Source organism: Haliaeetus leucocephalus, unplaced genomic scaffold (assembly GCF_000737465.1).
Source record: "Haliaeetus leucocephalus isolate CR32 unplaced genomic scaffold, Haliaeetus_leucocephalus-4.0 Scaffold495, whole genome shotgun sequence".
In the NCBI taxonomy this organism is placed as follows: domain Eukaryota; kingdom Metazoa; phylum Chordata; class Aves; order Accipitriformes; family Accipitridae; genus Haliaeetus; species Haliaeetus leucocephalus.
This window is the reverse complement of record NW_010972931.1, coordinates 4,757,703-4,778,180: the sequence shown is the minus strand read 5'-3', so window position 1 is coordinate 4,778,180 and position 20,478 is coordinate 4,757,703. Positions and strand designations below refer to the sequence as shown.

Sequence of the window (20,478 nt, the reverse complement as noted above, 5' to 3'; positions counted from 1 at the left end):
TTCTTTTAAAGCTGAGCGGTTAAAATGCATTGTGGTTTTCTGTGGACTTGAGGGGTGGGAGGGAGGGAGAAAAAAACCTGAACTAAGCCACCTTTGGTCGATTCCGATTTTGTTTTCCCATCAAGACAAGCTCTTGCTTTTCGTCTGCTGTTACAGGCAACTGACAAACGGGTTTTACGTGTAGAGAAATGTTAAATGACGTGCTACAGCTATTTATTTTTTTTTTAATTCCCCTGTAAGAAAAGCCTGCAGGAGTTGCTGAAAGGTCTTTGCCAGTTGCACTGGATTATGCGTAACCACCACCAAAAAAAAAAAAAAAAAGTGCTGCTGGGAACTGGCAAACTGTGCCATGCCAAACAAAAGCCTGGATGCCTCATCCTGCCAAAACTCATCTCACTCCACCTTCGAACGCAAAGCGCACACGACCACGGGAGCCCACGGCTGCCGATACTGGGAGCGTTCCCTGCCCCTCCCCGTGGCGTCGGGTCGGGTCGGACCGCTCCGGCTCCACTTCTGGCTCCATCATCTCCATCTTCCTCCCGCCCAGGTGGGTCGCCGCCATGCCGCTGCCGTGCCCCCGCGGGGCCCTGCCTGGGGCTGCCTTCCTCCTCCTCGTCTTCCTCCCGCTGCTCTGCACAGCCCCTGGTGAGTGAGTGCAGGCTGGGGTGTGGGGAGGGAAATTCTAACCCGAAATGTCCCGGGGAATGGGAAAAAGCCTTCCCCTGGCCTCCCGTGTGGGTGAACGCTTTTAGTCCCTCCAAAAGTTGTGCAAGTTGAACATTTTTTTTTAAAAGAGCTTGTTTTCCAGTGAATAAAGCGTTTGGGAGCAGCTGAGTACTCGCAGGTCTCCTGTTGCACTGCCCAGCCCTGGGCTAAATTAAAGCCTTGGATCCCTTCTGGGAAAGGGCTTCAGCAGGACAACAGCTTTGATGTGCTTTGGGACTTTTCGGCAAGGAAAAATTTTGCAGCATTGGTTGTTAGCATGCCCCTCGCTCCCTGTGACAAGGGTTTTCCAGGATTATCGTGCCACCCTGGATGCTGTGTCACGGTACTGGGACCAGCTGCGGTCCTCTGCTGAAAAATATAATAATTTAATTGGTGAAGAAGGCCAGTATTGGGGTGCCCTGGCCAAGAAGAGCTGGGGAGAGCATGCTGGAGTGTCAGAAGCTTCCCTGCAGCATATGTTGCGCTCAAGCATGGAAATGGGAGCAAAGGGAGGCATTGGGAAAAACTTGCTGTTGAGCTGGAACTGTGGCAAAAATACTTCGAGTATTTTTTGAGATACGACCTTTTTTGGGTTGTTATTTCCTTCTTAGTAAATGCCGGTGTTTTATTTTTGTCTAGATGTTTCAAGGGGAAATAAGCTTAAACTGATGCTTCAGAAACGCGAAGGTAAGTAAAGAGACAGCAAAGTGCTTTCCCTTATTTTTCCTTTGAGGCAGTTGCTGCTATCGGTCAAAGCGTTGTCCCTCTACCTCCGGCTCCAAGCAGGCAGGCAGAGGAGCAGCGTACAACACCCCGTTCAAAGCCGGTAGCTCACAGCCGCTCTCGCTACGTACTGAACCAAAACCTCCGCACGTACGGAGCCTGTGCCTGCGTGTCCGTTTGGGACTCGGAATTGGCGAGGCTGGAGGCTCTACTTACCGCAGCCCCCTCCAAAAACCAAGCTTCCCAGCCTCAGGCAGCATGCCTATGTTTTGCTCTGCGCAGCGTATAGCACCTACCTTTTCCAGCACGTGCACGGCAGCCGTGGCATTTATCTGGTTTATTCTGGGAAGTCACAAGCTTTTCCAAGGAATTACAATGCACGGAAAGACTGCTGGCTCAGGTGCAGAGAAGAAAACGTGCAAAGCGGGCTTGCTCGCGATGCTTTGACTTGTTCCCTTTGTTCTCTTGGCCCCTTCTTGGAAGACCGCTTTCTACGCAGTCCAGCAGCAGTCCACGTGTTTGTTCAGGTCCCCTGGTGAGAGGGACCATCCAGGAGAAGGCTTTTGGAGCCTGCAGACAACATGGCCTAGACCAGGAAGAGCTGCAAAGCCTTGAATTGGTGATGGAGGGAGCACGCAGCCCCTTAATTCCAGCCTCGCTCCCCTTTTCCAGTTGCGCGCTAAAGCGAGCGGGCTAAGTATGCAGTACTGGTTCCCTCGCTGGCAGCATCCCACGTGTGAGGCTCATTCACACGGCATTTGTTCAGCTGTCCCGCTTCCCAGTAATAACACCCAGCTCCAGCACACTGGGAGTTATCGGTTTCCAGCTCATCACTGCAGGGCAGCCTGCCGTTTCCCACTCTTCCCGCGACAACTCATCCATCACTTTTACCTCTCGACTCTCCTGCCCGCTGCAGTCCTTTGCCTCCCCCGTGAGTCTGCCCGGCTCCTGCTTCAATGGTTTTCACATCTCCGCCTGACTTCCCTGTCTGCTCCAGCCTCTTCCCTCGCATCCTCCAAAAATACCCATCGGCACCCGGGTTCTTGGTCTCTCCCTCATTGCAGTGAACCCCCTGAAGCCAAGACATTCCTCCTACTCGTGCTTCTTGTTTCACAGGATGACCAAACATCCTACCACGTTTTATCATTTCTATGCACAGCGGGGGGCTAGCCAGTCCTCACATCCATACCCTTCCGAGGTACACCTCCCTTCACCAGCTTGTTACTGGTGTTACTCCAGCTTCTTCACGCTTTTTAACTCCACCTCACATCTTCATTCCCATTTCTGCAACAGCAGCACACAGAGGCCGGTCTCCTGTTCTCTCCACAAAGCACAAACGCATTGTGTATATGCTCCTTGAGGTTGGGTTTATTTATTTAAATACCTCACTTAGCTTCTGTCCTTGAGCTCAGAAGAGCTTTTTGAAAATCCAAGAGAATGAGGGCAGCTGAGAAATCCTATTACACCGATGATTGCTGGGTTTATTACTGTTACTGCTGCTACATGCGTCGGGCTGCCAAGCACAAAGGTGATGGCATAATACAAGAAGCATTTTCTTACTTGCTGCAAGCCGTACGCTTCAGGCTGACTAAAAATTTCCTGGCATGCCTTTTTTCTGGGGGGGGAATTAATTTCAGCCCCTGTTGCCACGAAGCCCGAGGTGTCAGTGAAAGAAGCGGTGGCCAAGGAGTTCCTAAGCAGCCTGAGACGGCAGAGGCGTCAGCTCTGGGACAGAAGCCAGCCCGACGTACAGCAGTGGTACCAGCAGTTCCTCTACCTGGGATTCGACGAGGCGGTGAGCATAAGGCTTTCAAGGGTTGGTAAAGCTTTAGAATACACGGCTGCGAGCATGGATGCACAGCCACGGGGGCACCCGGGGAGAAGCTACCTGGCTTCTGTTCACAGATACTGCCATTTCTTTTTTTTTTTAAAGTAGCAAATGTTGCACAGAAATATAAGCTCCGTTATTTGTTAGAGATTCCTGCGTTGTTAATCGAAAAAAAGTGACATCAAAATCTCATGTGGAGCTCTTGCCTGCTACTAGACTTCAGCTTAATGAATTGCAACCAAAGTTTGCTTTGAGAAATAGGTGGCCAGACCCAAAGCAATCAATCGTATTTCAGGAAATTAATTTGGCAGCCTCAACCTAATCAATTTGTTTTTTAACATGGTGAGAAATCCACACCATGCTGGCCCTGACTGGCACTCCTCAGTGAAACTGCACTAACATTACCCACCAAATGCAGGCACGTGCCTCTGTGGCACGGGCAGCTCCTGACCATTGCGAGCGCTGGCAGCTGTGCCTCCACTCTAAATGTGAAAGGAAAACCCTTCAATAACATGCAGCCAACCTCCCTTCAAATGAGGAGGATACATTTTTTTTAAAAAAGTTAATTTGGAAGAACACTGGAGTGGAATCAGGAGTTCCCAGCTCTGCTAAACAGATGCTGAAATAGGCAAAATAGGGCGAAAAATGTGCATTTAGTTGCAGTTCCACATGTAGAATAATTTCTACGTTAATAAGAGGTAAAAATAGTTATAGATGTTGAATTCTTGGCTTCTGTCAGCTGTGTGAATATGTTTAATGCGATTGCATTGGCACAGGCAAACTGGAGTACATTTTGGGCCTTCATGCTACGTGGATTGCTTAGAAGATGAATGCACTCATTTTCAAAGCTGGAACAATTAGAAAAATAATCCTTTGCTTGAACTGAAATAATGAAGGATACATTTTTTTGTATCCTCCCGGACATTATGCAGATAAAAGTGACTTTTTAACAGCATGGCTATATCCTCCCTCCCCCAATAGGAATAGGAAAAATGGGAAAAGTGGTTTTATGCATCAGAAACTGAAGACTGGGGGCAAATACCAAGAAGTAAGTAATAAGGACAAACCATGCACATAAGATGAATTCTCCTCTGAGTTCCTGTGTGCAATTCAAAAACTGAAATGAGGTCTGTTGTGGGATACAATGAATCCACTTAGTAGGTTTTCTTGGGTATTAAGACACAGTTTTAACAATGAAATAACTGTTTGTTCCAGCAAAGGACTTGGGCCATACTTACCCATTGTGTATTTTGCAAAACTTTTTTTTCAAATCTCAGCCAAAAATATTTCCAAAGAGTCATTCAGATGGAAAGGCTTTGGCTTGGCAAGTATTTGATATCCTTGCACACAGTTTTTCCTCTGCTGTTGTGAGCAGAATTGAACTGCTTCTTGCGTTTCCATAGCTAGAAGGCTGCACTGTACCTTCGTTTTTACCATGCAAAATGGGAGCGAAAGATCACAGGCATAAAACAAAAGCCTGTTGCACCCACTTTGCAGTCAGGGACATCGTAACTAAAGGCACGGGGCAATGGAGAACCAAACCTTTAAAGTGCAAAACAGTGACATGTTTTTGTAGTTCACCATTGAAAAGGTAATAGAAATATTAAAGGTGCTCAGTGCACGTTTCAGTTGCAGGCGCTCTTGATTTAAGCACCTGACAGTAGGCAGAGGGGGCAGGTCCCAGGTGGGGCTGGGCAGGACAATTCCTGCACTCCGGACCCTGATAATCCCATAGAAGAGGTAGGTACAAGTCACAAAACCCCTCAGATCTAAAGATCTCGTTTTGACAAATACGCAAAGGATCTGAATTTCCAAAAGAGAACCTCTTGCACCACTTCTGTTTCACTCTCTTCGTTGTAAAGTTCCAGGCTTGGAAAGCAAGTATTTTCTTTTTTTGGCAGAAATTTGAAGATGACATCTCCTACTGGACAAGCTTAGGGCGTGCTCGTAATGAATACTATGGTGGATACTACCAACACCACTACGATGAAGATTCCCCAATTGGCCCACGAAACCCGCACACCTTCAGGCACGGAGCAGGTGTCAACTATGATGATTACTAATGCCATTTATCTTACTATAGCTGGTGCCTATAGGGCTGCATTGGGCAAGGCTGAGCCCTCCCTCAGTCAGAATGACCCTGCTTTCCTTCTATTCATGTAAAATAGCAAGAGTAAAGGAACTGCCAGATTTGAAGCAAGCAACATGAAGGTTTTTTTAATTATCATTACTTAGTAGTACACTATATATAAAGTGCTATAGAAATAAAGCTTTTTTGATAAAATAAACAGGTTGCCATTATTTAGTAGAGTTTGTAACAGCAAGTTTCATTCCAACTGTATTACTACAGATTCCTTTTCAAAGGGCTTTTCCATTTGCTCTCCTACAATCAATTGCAAAATTACATTTTATCATCTAGTTTGGCATCTAGAATACGTAATATAAGCCAACACATTTCAGATGTGCCTGCTCATTCAGGTTTGTGTCAACAAATAAATCCTATTATTCTTGGAGAGAAAAGAAAAAAAACCATTCCTCTCAACTGAAGTGCTGCCTTGTTGCCTCCTCTGCTATTTCCATACCTACTGTGCACAGCCCTCCAGACCTGAGTGACATGGCACTTCTAGTGCCTGTTGGGGCAAGGACACAGATGTTCACAAAAGCTAAATTCAGTGCAGAGGAGCTCAGCTCCCTGCAAAGCCTGTGAAAGGAAAGGATTCTCCAGGGAAAGGGCTCCGTGCAGCAACCTGCCGTCAGAAGTAATCGCCCAGACGCAGAGCATCTAACCCGAATGGCTGCAACCCCTCCCAGGCACGATAACCCAAAGGTTATCTTTAACGAATACTCCCCTTTGTGGCCTTTCCACTTAGCTGCAAGCTTTCAGTCTGGAATAAAATAACAAACTAAGCTATTTAAAATGAGGTTAGTATCAGACAGTATCCAACGCAGTCCCCAGACATAATTTCCTACCGTGAAGTTCCCTCTATCCCCAATTCAAACTGGAATCTAGACACATCAACATGTATCAGACACTAGGCATTTGTTAACGAAGTAGAGTGGATTAAAGGGGGGGTTGGTTGGTGGGGTTGCATGTGTTAAGAACCCCAAAATACAACCAACTTTTCTGCCACAGCAACATCAGCCATGTCGCTGCTTCTCTCCTGTTACTCTAAAGTCCTCAGGCAGACCTAAGCCTGGGAGGGAGATTTCAGCTGTCCAGGCTTCAGGAGGAGCTTGGTGGGGGAAAGCCCTGCTGGAGCTTGACAAGCACTGAGGATGAGGAAGGGGCAGGTGAGGAAGGCTGGCTGCTCCATGACTTCTGGAGCTGAAGAATCGGCATAAAAAGAGAGATGAAATGCATACTGCAAACTCTAGCAGTCAGAGAAAACAGCATGGACGCTTTAGCTGTCTGTCACCTAAAGCTTACAAAAAATTTCCAAAGCATGGATCATGGTAACACCATTCTTTACACTTCACTTACTTCTTTCTTAACTCTGAGTGTATTTCCTAATCTTTCACTTAAAGCCCCCGCTGTGTGATGGACTGGTGTCCAGGAGAGGCAGTCCAGCACTATCCCGCTCCCTGCAGCAACCCTTCCAGGTTTTTGCCGAGGGAGCCAAATTGAACAAACACGCTAGTCGCTTCTCCTCTGCACGCACAGATACGCGCTAGCCTAACGTGCTCCAAAAACTCAGCTTTCCCCTAGGTTTTGGAGCATTTGCTCTTAGTGGAATCCTTGCCAGTTTAATCGGTTTAAACTGGCGTATTTCCTTGGTAGAAGACCCTTTATTCCAAATACAGAATAATCATATTCTAAGTCAAGCACACACTCTTTTGCACAGTTGGAAAACACCTATTCCTAGAAGAATACTTTCATTTTGTGTCCTATCAAAAAAATGCACCGAATTTGGCAATGTTTGAACATGCTGATAATTTCCATCATTTCCCAGAATATAAAACAACTGGGAATTCAGACCTGCTGAATAAGGAAGAATTAAAAAAAGTGCTGTAAATAAATACCATCCCTCCCTAGGCCATGGTAAACTGTGTCCATTCCTGCAGGCTGACTCAGTCCAGCAGCTTTCTGTGCCTTGCAGACTCACAACAAACTACAATCTCTCTCTTTTGGATTGTCTTAAGAAAAAAAAAAATCTTTTCCATTACTTTGTGCTGCACGCTGAAGTTTCCCACCATGTACTGGGTCTGGCTGGGATAGAGTTAAGTTGCTTCATAACAACATGTATGGTGCTGTGGTTTAGATTTGAGAGTAAACCAGTGTTGATAACCCAACATATAAATAATATTTCAGTTATTGCTGAGCAGTGCCTGCACAGCATCGAGGCCTTCTTGTTTCCCACGCCGGCCCCCAGCAGGTAGGCTAAGGGTGGGCAAGAGCTTGGGAGGGGACACAGCTGGGACAGCTGACCCAAACCGACCAATTCCATACCATATAATGTCTTGGTTGGCAATAAAAGCCGAGAAGAGGAACAAGGGGGTGGGGGTTTTGTCTTCTAGGGTAGCCATTGCTCAGAGAGTGGCCAGGCATCAGTCTGCTGGTCAGTGCCCTTTGCATCACGTTTTTTTTACCCCCTTCTTTCCTTCACTTATTAAACTACTCTTAACTCCCAAGTTTGCTTACTTTTGCTCTTCCTATTTTTTCCCGTCCCATTGGGATGGGAGGAGTGAGCAGCTGTGGGTACTTAGCTGCGGGCTGGGGTCAACCCACCACAAAGCAATAGCTCTGAGGGGAGGGCACCTTCCCGCTTGCAGAGGGGTCCACCTGATTGGAAGTGCAGCAGTTGCAATGATGCAGAAGTAGAATCATAGAATCATTTAGGTTGGAAAAGACCTTCAAGATCATCGAGTCCATCCATCAAGTACATGCAATAAGCTACAAAGAATGCAAGCAGGTATGAGCCATCACAGGTTTGAGCAAAAGGAGGAAAACTTAAAAACAAAATTGTTAAATACGGACAGAGTGCTTCAAAGTTAACTACATTAACAAGTTAATTTCCTTTGACTATCCCTGTCCCAAAACACACACAAAACTGTGCGCCCCCTCCCAGCCTTTCTATTCTGCTGTGCAGACAGCACAGACCACTTCACATCATCATCATCATCACCATCCCCAGCCATCCTGGCATTGACATCACGTAACCTCTCCTGCAAGACAGAAGAGCAGCCATTGTTCATTGTGGCTCCCTGCAGAACAAGAACTGCTTGGCCCCAGTCCAGCGCTTCATGTTTCAAGACCCGATGCTGCCACATCCCCATTTGCGGGTGTCAGCCAGGCAAGTCCAGTGACCGGACTGATAGGGCAGTCCTGCCTCCTCTGCTGATAATACCTGCCAGGTAACCCTTCTGTCAAAGCATGGAAGTACTACTGCCGTGCCCCCCCCAGACACTCTCGTATACACCCCCAAGTCTCGACAAATTTTTCTCTCCAAATCCAGTGTCTTCAGCAGCAGCCTTAAATACATGTTTTCTTTTTTGGGGGGGGGACTTCATTCCCTTTAAGTTCCTTTTTGTAACACAAACACATTGGGGATGGGTGATTGGGCATTTTTATCCCAGGACTGTTTCCCAGGTGGAAGATGGAGGTTTCCTTGCTCAAAACAGCTTTCTCTGCAAAGGGGTGGACAAAGCCCAGATTGTTGTGCTTGACTTTGATAGCACTTAAGGCTACCCCCCAGTTCCCTGCGGCTTCATGTTTTGGACCTTCCAGCTGCTTCAGCTGTGGCATGGATCAGGGCATTCAGTATCACCCTCCTTGCTGAAGAGCATGTCAAACTAGGGAAAAAATAGCAAGAATGGACCAGCTGTTGGTTGTTCCAGGCTATAAATGGCAACAAGGTGGACAAAAAGTTGTTGCCATGTTTGCTATTATGGAATAGGCAAGTGAGAGAAGGAAAGGGACTGGGAAAAGGAATAGAGAACCAGAGTCTGTGATCCAAGCACAGGCAAATGTTCACAGCAGAGCAATTATGGATTTGTGCTGGTTACATTCCCACTGATTTCAGGGAAGGCACGTATGGATGTTAGGGCTAGCAATGTTGAGTACGTACTTCCCTTGCAATTAACAAAGCATCTTCTTCCTATGGACAGGTCTTCTCCGATCAGCCTCTAACAACCTTTATGGACTTCTTGGCCTCAAGTAGCATTAAACTTAATACTAATAAGACTGGGGACTAGCTCAATCCATCACACTAATCAAAGCCCTGCTTTGCCCTCTGTAGCCTGTTCTCCAAGGCTAAGGAATTTGTGCAATTGTGTTTGACTTACCCCTCATCCTTGCCTCTTTCTCTCAACTTTGAAACTAAATTCCAACCCTGATGAAAGTGAAAGTTTTTTCAAATATATTACATTTCTAAAAAATTATTGAAAAAAATAGATGACAGAGACATTTGTAAATGCCCAGAGGGCAGTGAGCTCACTGGCTACTAAACCTGCCGGAGTCTATATAGCTTAAGAGAAGCTGCAAACACCCTAGACACAGGAAGACTGTCAGATCATGATCTCCCCACATAGCAAAGAATCTAAATTAAAGATAGACATGAGGCTTCTCTAGACTATACCTTCACGGAACTACTTAAAATAAATTAGGTCTGCAAGCCCCACTGTAGCTTGTCTGTAGACCAGCAATGTGGTTTACAATGCTTCTGAGCAGCCTACATATAGAAATAAAGCAAAAGTACATCATGTTTAAAAACAAATAAAATTTAGAACAAAATACAAACCAAAAAAATTACAATGCATTCTGTTCAGGCATGAAAATGAGAACATGTCTCAGCTTCATTTACTCCTCCCAAGTCCTATGTTTCCAAGCTTTCAGTGCTGTACTCCACTGCCCTCCATCAAAAGTGGCTCTTCTGGAGAGACAGCAGCTGTTTCTTGCCTGTGACTCCCTGCAACCTTGATGCCCCTTTCTCCTTACCAAGATGTGTAACCCCAGATGGGAGCAGAGAGCACCAACATGCAAACCCTCACCTGTCTTCTCAAAGACTCGGTGCAGACCAGACCAAACTTGAAATTTCCCCAGACTTTCAGTCTTGAGCACCAGCCGACTCTGTTTTAACACCCACAATTCATGCCTTTCGAATCAGCCAGAAGGCCAGTCACCGGCTTCAAACACAAAGGGCAACAGCTGCCTCAGCTGCTGCTTCTGGAAGACACTATTTAGAAAGAATACAGGAGCTGAACCAGGAACCTCTGAAGCAAAAGCCAAAAACAGTACAAGGCAAGTAGCAAATCAATACGGTCTGTCACTCAGGCCCAGTGGGAAGCATGCTACATACTCACAGATGGGTTGTACTGGTACCAGCCATTTGCCCTCTCCCCAATTCGCTCCTTTTATGAAGGATGTCAGGCTGTGAAGTAACCTAAAAAGCTTTTAAATTCATATCTGTAGTATCCAAACATTGACATCCTGAGGGATTTTTTTTTTTTTTTTTGAAAATGCACATTTTGTGCTAGTCTGCAGAAGCACACGTGTTCCAGTATAGTTTATGTATTTTGCACTGAAGTCATTGGATTAAACTGAAAAACAGCCCTGGAAGTATCAGCTGGCACCCACAGCTCCCATTTACTCTCAATGGCTGCTCTAAATGCTGGACTAGGGTTGCACCCTTGTGCACCACCTCTTCACAGATGCTTTGGCATCCAATGGCACAATTTGCACAAGGAGTAAAACATAAGGAGAAAGAGCACCTTTCCCCAAATACGATCTAGAGCTCAAGGGTTAAAAACACCGTGTTGGGAGCTGATTAACAGTTCTCACCACAGAACTATTAAAGCAGGGGGCACTACTTTCACATACGTCCAGCTGTGGTTTTGAGTATAGAGAGAAGCTGTGCTTCGAGAGCGTATCAGTAATAATAGGTTACAGTCACATTTGGAGCAGGCGCACCACGGTGTACTTTTCAGGCAATCTAATACGGAATAAATGCCCAGATCGAGTACCTAGAAAAATGCTTCAAACAAAAAGCAGACCTCAAGCTGCTCGGCTGTGAAAAAATGGAGGCAATGTATAATACCTAAATTCTACCTCTGAGTCCAGACAGAAAAATGCTCCCTGGCTCCCCATCTTAGTTGCATGGCAGATTTCCACTGGAAGAAAACCTGTGCGTGTGAGCAGGGAAGAAACCATTTTGTCTTAAAAGAATCACTGCAGACCTGGTCCACACAGGGCACACAAACAAACGCAGCAGCCCCGTCATTGCTAGAGTCCTAGGGAACTTTACCAGACAGACTGGATGGGACTCCAAGCCTTCAAACTCCAGGAGGCTCTGACAGATGGCATGCTCGGATGAGGGGGCCTAAATAGAACACTGCTCCCAGAGTCCTACCTGGGTCCGGGCATCAAGTCATTGCTACAGGTAACTTCCACTATGACCATCAACCTAAAGATACTCAAAAGCTAATGAAACATCAGGCTTTAATGAAATAAAGTCAAGTCACTTTGCTTGATGAGATTTCAGATTTTCAATGTTGAGTGGCAGTAAGCCAAAATACCTTTTAAAAAACTCTGCCAATCTCCTCTCCTTGGTATCCAGTCTTGGGTATTAAAACTAAAGAGGAACTATTAAAAATAAGGGGAATTGGATTTTTGTTTGTTTGTTTGTTTTTTGTTAAGATGACAGGCATAGTTATCAAAGTTGAAAGCATTTACTGGCAATTCAATAACAGCTTAAAATAGAAACATTGCCTCCACTAGGGAGGCTGAAGGTAGACTCTACAGTTTAAAGAAAATCTTACACTCCTGCATCACTATCAACTACCTGAACCGGAATAAATCACGATGTTTTTGTCCGATCTATTTCAACAGACATCCTGCAGCCCTTCCTATGTACCTGTTAAGAGACAAGCGATGAAAGACCAATGTTATTAACTTTGAGCCAATTATTTACAGACTGTTACTTTTTAATTAATATACAATAAATGCACAGATGTGTAATGCCAGAGAAGTGCCCACAGTGAAATCCTGAAACTAGTAAATAGAAGTTTCAATATTTTATTAAAATAGCATATTCAACCACTGTAACCAATAATACATTAACTTTATTCCCAGAGTACGCACAACACAGTAGTGATTCAAAATATCCTTATCCATGGTAATCAATGAAAATATCTCAAATTCAAGTGTACAACTAAAACTAAACCTTTGAAAAAATCTCTCCTTTAAAGAATACATAAAGCTCTCATACAGAATTCTTTTAAACTCCTCTATACTTAGATGTCAGTGTCTCTCACCTGACAATACCACTAGCTTTTTTTCTTATGCATAGTAGAACATCTCATATTTTATAGTACCCATTTTATAAATAAATTGGCATTTTCCATCCCGTTTGTGTTTATCTTCAGCTTCACAAAGAAACCAGTAAATAAAACTGTCAAGGACAGTCACAACAAAATGATCTCACAGCAAGATATAAAACTTGAAGATACTAAAAGATGTTTCTACTCTATTTTACATAAAAAGACAGATTTAAAAAGTGCAAGGCAAGATTTGCAGGGGAAAGGGAATATTTGTTTGTTATCTTTAGGCACATCCACTTCTTTAAAGCAAGCTTCAGAATGAAATTCCAGTTTGTTCTTCATGATACCTGTTTCAAAGTCTCTCTCAAAAAAAAAAAAAACCAACCCAAGAAGAAAACAAAAATTACATCCGTCAAATGTCAAGCAGGGAATTTCCTGTCCAACTAATAGTCTTCAGTTATGTCTTGTTCTTCCTTTTTTCATCCTTGCAGGTTTTGGTTTGGGAATATACTGATTGTTTGCCTGATACTCAAGCTCTTTACGGAAGTAATGAATTGCTTTATTCAAACCTTCTTCCAATGGGACCTGTTCCCAAAAGTGAGGAGAGAATCATATCATTCTAAGTTCACATCAGCTCTTTTCACAACAGTAATTTTTTTTTTAATACAGCTATCAATAGACTGCTAGGAAGTCTCATTCTTAGCCAATGTAAGTATTAACAGCACCACATACTGGTTACATCTCTGCACTGCTAATGGATGTTTAAACAGGTATATTTTCTGATTTAGTAAGTCCAAAAACCCAACAAATTTAGATCTCAGATGGTTATGACTGGTCTGTTTAGTGTCAAAATAGACTTACATAATTCTACTTTCAATTCCTAATACATTGAAAGAGATAAGCACACGGAAATTTAAGCCCCTTCTGTTTTTAATGATTACAGATCCTTCTGTTTCACAGAATCTCACAGAATGGTACATACCACAGAAAGGTATAAAGGTAGTGTTTTGGTTTTTTTAGTTTTTATTCCTTCAGCACTCCACTGATATACAGATAAAGGGATACAAATTATCATCCAGTATCTCATTTGATATTCTTAAATCCTACAGAAATAAATGTAATTCTTCATATTCTATGCCTGTATTTAAACACTACAATTTGTAGACAGGAACAACAGAAATACTACCCACTTTTCACAGGAGCCATATGCTCTGACATGTTTCCTGATACCATCATTGATACAGGAGGATAACATAGCAGCAAAAAACCCCAAACCTACTTGCCTTAATGTACCAACACTGTATTGCTACTTCAGAGTAAGTTTTGTTACTGACTGGGCCAAACACAGAAGGTCAGAAGTATGAGTTAAATATTTTAAGCCTTTTGTGATTGTAATACTTGCCCTCATCCTTGTGCTTTCAGGCACAGTCTATTAATATCGGGTGCCTCTGAATTCTTTCAGAAGGGTCCGGAGCTACCTTTTTCTATCAATAGGCTTACATTTACTAGAGAGGTTCACATGTTTCCTGGAAAGATTTTTGTCTGCAAATCTAAAGAAGCCTACACACCACTGTACTAGCTAGAATGGGGAGCTGGCTAAAAAAGTCATGCCCGTTCTGGGGATTAAGTAGACCTTACCTCCCCAAACAAATCAGCTCTTATCAGCTATGCCTGGTTATACACAGTTAACTTCACCAAAAAGGTTGAGAAAGGAAAAAACCAGCAACCACAGGCATTTTGCATTTCTTGCCTATTAGCTGTGCAGAACAACCACAATCTTGACATCACCTCAGACGGCTGATAACTAACCTTTAGAGCTGGACAGACATTATTGTGGGTGGTGAGATGTTAGACTAACCCCGAGTATGTTTCAAGTTTATCAACACACAGAACAAGCCCTGAACATCTCCACTGTATAATACCTGTAGTCCAAAATAAGGGTTTCTTATTCTGGTTTACTTCAGTCCACCAGAATTAAATAAAAAGTATAATTTCTCTCTGACTACCTTCTGTTTTGCCTGAGTTTCACATACTTCCCTTTAAACAAACTCTAAAACCCAGAACGTTTTTCTGGTGCTCGTATTTCTCCCTATTAATCCAAATAAACTTTTTGACTACATTGATGTTACAGATAATCTTAAAAATAGTCTTACTCCAAAGATTTTTCTAAAAATATTTTAATTAAATAAAAGCAATTTTCTCCTTCCATAATGCATGTTACTACAACAAAAGAGGAATAAGGATTGCAGCACAACAGCAAACTCATCAGCTCCCAGAACTATGTACCACATATTTCAAAGGATTCATCAGGCTTACAGAAAGGTAGACACTGCATAATATGCATGTGAAAAAGTTAAGATGTCTATCTTAACAATGTTTTTTTTCTACTTAAGTCTCTTACAAATGCTAATCTGCTCTTCTGCATGGCACAGGTCATACAATCTTACCCAACAGTTCTTGAATCATGAGCTAGGGCAACATGCGAGAGACAGCCTTTTAAACAACTGTCCTGGAGATTGTGTTAAGCAGATATTCTGGTAACTTAAATGTATCGTTATCATGTATGCAAGTTCTCCCTCATACCCCTCTGCCTCCCTGTGTTTCTGCACCCAACAACAGTAATACAGTTGTACATACCACAGGTTCCCAGCCAAGCAATAACTTGGCTTTTCTGATGTCAGGTTTTCGTTTCTGAGGGTCATCCTGTGCTTCTGAGAGAAACTGGATTTCACTCCCACTGCCTGTAAAACAAGAGACTGTGCATTATCATCCGCAATTCACTATGCTTTGCATTTACATCTTTCCTACCTATTGGAGCATCAGGTCTTTCTGCAGCTTTCTGCTTCGTAATTCTACCACGGAAATGCTTTCCACAGACACAGCTGCACTGCATGCAACAGCTGGGTGAACCAGCTGTCTCACAGCAGCATGGATTCACAAAGCATTTCACAAAGATTTCAGCATGAATTCACAAAAAGGAAGTTATGCTTGACCAGTTTAATAACCTTCTACGATGAAATGACTGCTTCAGTAGGCAAGGGCAAGGCAGTAGATATCATCCACCTTGACTTCAGTGAGGCTTTTGACACTGCCTCCCATAACATCCTTACTGTGGACTGGATGAGCAGACAGTGAGGTGGATTTTAAACTGGTTGCACAGCTGGGCCCAGAGGGTGGTGATCAGTGGCACGAAGTCTAGCTGGAGGCTGGTAACTAGTAGTGTACCCCAGGGGTCAATACTGAGTTGCTGATACACCACAGGGCTGTGTTGCCATCCAAGGGACCTCGAGAAAGGAGGCTGGAGAAAAGGGCTGATGGGAACCTCATGAAGTTCAACAAGGAGAAGTGCGAAGTCCTGCACCTGGGGAGGAACAACCCCAGGCACCAGTACAGGCTGGGGGCCAACCAGCTGGAAAGCAGCTTGGCAGGAAAGGACCCAGGTGTCCTGGTGGATGCCAAGTTGAACATGAGTCAGCAATGTGCCCTTGCCACAAAGGAGGCTAATGGTATCCTGGGCTGCATTAGGAGGAGTGCTGCCAGCAGGTCAAGGGAGATGATCTTTCCCCTCTACTCAGCACTGGTGTGACACATCTGGAGTGCTGGGTCCAGTTCTGGGCTCCCCAGTACGAGAAACACATGGACATACCCAAGAGACTCCAAAAAAGGGCCATGGAGATGATGGAGGGACTGGAGCATCCCTCCTATGAGGAGATGCTGAAAGAGCTGGGACTGTTCAGCCTGGAGAAGAGAAGGCTCAGGGGGAATCTTATCCATGTGTATAAATACCTGAAGGGAAGGTACAAAGAGGACAGAGCCAGGCTTTTTTCAGTGGTGCCCAGTGACAGGACCAGAGACAGTGGGCACAACCTGAAACACAGGAGGTTGCCTCTGAACATCAGGAAATGCTATTTTACTGGGAGGGTGACCCAGCACTGGCACAGGTTGCCTGGGGAGGCTGTGGAGTCTCCAGCCTTGGAGATACTCAAAAGCTGTCTGGACATGGTCCTGGGCCACTCCCAGCTGTAGGTGGCCCTGCTTGAGCAGAAGAGTTGGACTAAACGACCTCCAGAGGTCCCTTCCAACCTCAACCACTCTGTGATTCTGTTAGCCCTTTTGCATTGTAAAAGGAGTTTCTTCTTTCTTCTCTGCCCCTACTCTCCAGTCTGATTTAAATAGCCAAACTACTACTTGCCCTTCCTCATGACAATACACAGAAACAGGACAATTTCTCTAACCAAATCTAGCAAATAGTTTACATGCCACGTTCCTGTGGGATTTTACGGATGTAGAACTAAACCGCCTCTCTGGGCAGACTGAAACAGATCAAGTTGTTTGTGAACAAACAGACATATGGAGGTAACAATTATTCTATGTGCCTGATGGGTTTGGTGCTGTGATTTTCAATTTCTTTCCTTGATCTGTGGATTCACAGAAGTTTTCCAGAGGGGATAGTCTCCTATTAGAAACATTACATGCATCATGTACGTACTTCGGTACTGTATGTTTGAACTTGTCTTTTTCAGATCCCTCAGAAGCACTTCTGGAATCTACAGACTAAAAACCCTGGCTAATGGCATCAGTATGTTTCATATCATTAGGAAGCCACACTAGAAGACTAAGCACAGCCCTTCGCTTCCATTCTTGAGAGCTCTGATTTGCTACAGGTATCAGAGCAAGAATGCAGAGAAAGCCACAGTGTTTTCTTCCCATCCACGTACAAGGGAGGTGCTGACAGCCCTTGCAAGCATCACTGGTAGGTCAGTGAAAAGTAGAGAAAGACTGTCACCACAGTATGAGGTTTCTAATCGTAGGCAAAGGAGAACAGCCTGCATAATTGTGAAGAATCACCTTGCTGAAGTATCTGTATTTCAGCTAAGATGTTATGCAAGACATTTTCATTCATGTGTTTTACATTTCATTTATGTATTGTCCTTGTGCCAAAACAAAGCTAAAAAATGCATGTGTTATACAAAATAATGGATATAGATTGCACAGATACACAGAAAGGATGTATTCAATCTACTGTTCATGCAATATTTTACATACAATTGAGAGTATTTGGATTATCTTATTAATATTTAATTATAGGATCAGGATACAATTAAATGCCTTTGATAAAGTTACTAAGAAATCCAAAGACCAATTAAATTATCTGTATATTACACACACTAATCAAGTAATAATCATCTAACGACAGTAAGTACTTCATAAGCTTTACTAAGAATTACTTATCAAACTCACCAACAAGTTTTTTAATTAACTGGGCAAATTCTAGGATGGTGTGCTCTTCTGGGTTTCCCTAGAAATAGAAGGGATATTCATTACAATAACAAACACCTTACAACATGCTAGCTTTCTGACATGAGACAATTCTAACAGGGTCATGTTAAATTCTGATAAATCTACACATTATGCCTTATTTCTACTTTGATGAAAAAAATGTAACTTTGACAAGCTCTACTCATTGGAAAAGTTGCCCTCCATTACGTTTGCCTTGGTAATTCAATGTATGTAGGGGGTGCCCCCAAAAAATCAGTCTGTAAACAATGGGCAAATGCACCTCAATCACAGTAAAGGCATATGCCACTCAGCAGCCCACAAAACCACATCATCAGTTTGAAATCTGGATTCAAGGACTTTGCTGAGTTGAGGACAAATGATGTAAATGAAGAAGTATGCTAAATTCTCAGTTCATCCAAAGTTAGGAAACCAAACTAATTTAGCTGCAAGCAATTGCTTCCATATTTACTACAGCTTACATGTCAATATGTATACAGGCTATTTGCTTTCCTATACAATATTCCTTTTCTTAACTTCTTTTTTAACCAATTTGCACATGAACTCCTGATGAACATTTCAGGACAAAATGCTGAAAGCTTCCTGTTAGCATTAACTCACCTTCATCAGACTTAATTCCCTCTATCCCTAGCTTTCCTTGTTGCAAAACTGTTCTTTACTACATCTTGTTTGACTTAAAGCTGAACATTTAGGTACATATAGATTTAAACACTGAGTTTTCTGGGACAGAAAGTGCGATGGGGTTTAAAAATATAAGCATTTGGATAGAAACAAAAAAATGAATTCATGGCCACAGTAAAAAAGGACAATCTAGTGAACAATTGCCCCACAGAGTTGAATATCTGATTTGGCAAAAGTTGGTGTACACAGAAATGACCTGGCATACACAATCCTTTTTCTAGTCTTATATCCACTGCTGAAAGTAAGGTGACAACAAATCGGACAGAACAAAAAAATCTTATAAGAAAAGTTAAGTTCTAAGCAGCCTTAATCAATATTAGAAAATTATACTATCAAATACTATCCCATTTTCCTCTAATCAAGGCTAGTATGAAGTGATTTCTAATTATTTGGAGCTAAGTATTCCTTCAGCGCTTTTTTTCATTAAACCCAGACTTCAAACATTTCCTTAATGTATTTTGCATGTGTCCTGTGTCCACTGTCGTGTCCACCCTCCCCCCCCCAGCTCATATTTTGATCAAGTTTTTCCATATTTTAATTACATAAATCTTTTTGCTAAAACAAACGAAAAACTCTAGAAAATTTATCCTGTTCTTGGAACAAGATCTCAACATCTAGGGACTTAATCTTCTTATTTATAAAGGAAAAACATGGAAGAATACATTATTCATAATGGAAAGAGCTTTTTTGCTTCATTTGTTTCTTCTACAAATCAGGATCAGTGATGAAGAGGAAAACAGAGGTGATATTGGCCACTGCATAGTAAACACAGTAGAGTGGAGCTCTCATACTCACCAAGTTGACAGGACTGCTGACATTGCTGTTCATCAACGCCACCAACCCATTCACAAGATCACTATAAAAAAGGAAGAACAGATTGAGGCAATTTCCACTTCTCTATAAATATTATTTTTGTCTAAAAAGAGAGCTGCCTCCTCAGAGCTCCTGTGAAGCAGACCAGGCAGCTGAGCAATGCTGAAATCAGATTTACAGTGTATACTTCAATGGGTGCATGTTTTCTTGGCTGTTTGTTCCACAGACCCTATTGTAAGATCTATCGAACTGGAAGTTAGTTTGAAAGGGCGATTATCTTTGGGATACACTGGCTATAGTTCACCTGAGCATATGAAAGAATATAAAAAAATAAAGTTACTAAAAAACCAATTAATACTTCCTCTTCCCTCCAGTACCCAAGCATATTTAGAGGCCCATTTCCAACACATTTCAAACAGAACAGAGTAAGCTGTAATACAGAGGCAGAAGACCACCACTTGCTTGCAGTTTGTTGTTTGAATTGTATTCTCGCTTTCAGAAATTCTTCAATCAAGTTTGTTAAAACCAAGTATTTTGGTGCTACCTCCCCCCAGCAAAATAATCCAAAGTTATTTTGGATTATCGGCAACAAGTTTAGCAGCTCTCTTTCATCATGTTTCATAATCAGGAAAGGAGTGGCTATTTTGAACTGATGGGGTTTCCATAGCTTCTATCCCTGCTATTACTACTTTCAGCAGAGAGAAAGAACGTTTCCAAGCGCAGAATGATTAAAACAACCCAGAAGCCTGCCACCAACCCAGAAGTTTAGCTAGCACGACAGAACAAAAGATTCTGAGGAACAGATTCACTTTTTTGTAGTGAAAGTACCTGCTGGCATCGCTTATACCGCAAATATGAGCTATAGCAATACCCCCTTAACTGGTTCCTTCCACCAGAAGGGGACACGGGCATGTACAGCAGACACGCTGACCACAGCACCCCCAAAGACACGAGGTGGCAGCATTGCATTAAAATGCAAGGAGGGACAAACTGCTCGGTGTTAAAAACTTACCTAGCCCTTACTTGCTGTTCCTTGAAGGAAAGAACATATTAATATTTCAATTCAAAGTTCTAAACCAACTAACGTTTTATTCCTTGGTACTTTAAAAACTTCAGTGTCTCCCTTCTGGAAGTAAAGCTGCACTAAGAATGAACGTAATTTCTTGGACTAAAAT

General features: G+C 43.1%; 2 protein-coding genes across 5 annotated transcripts in view; one reads left to right on the top strand and one right to left on the bottom strand.

Annotated features, from left to right (window-relative positions):
- The first annotated feature begins 560 nt into the window (after positions 1-560).
- LOC104836907 (chromosome unknown open reading frame, human C2orf40) lies at positions 561-5,319 on the top strand. Its single transcript, XM_010575696.1, has 4 exons — positions 561-645; positions 1,345-1,392; positions 3,066-3,223; positions 5,158-5,319. Exons 1-4 carry the CDS (start codon positions 561-563, stop codon positions 5,317-5,319), a joined length of 453 nt encoding a protein of 150 aa, XP_010573998.1.
- A 6,927-nt stretch (positions 5,320-12,246) lies between these two features.
- The window catches only part of UXS1 (UDP-glucuronate decarboxylase 1), a 62,537-nt gene continuing 54,305 nt past the window's right edge, over positions 12,247-20,478 (bottom strand). For 3 of the 4 annotated variants that reach the window (XM_010575691.1, XM_010575693.1, XM_010575692.1), the window contains 4 exons: positions 19,286-19,346; positions 17,753-17,810; positions 15,149-15,252; positions 12,247-13,096 (listed from right to left, as the gene is read on the bottom strand). In XM_010575691.1, coding sequence (XP_010573993.1) covers positions 12,965-13,096; positions 15,149-15,252; positions 17,753-17,810; positions 19,286-19,346 — 355 coding nt within the window. In that variant the 3' untranslated portion in view covers positions 12,247-12,964. The remainder of the gene's footprint in view (positions 13,097-15,148; positions 15,253-17,752; positions 17,811-19,285; positions 19,347-20,478) is intronic. The other variant, XM_010575694.1, reaches the window with a different exon arrangement.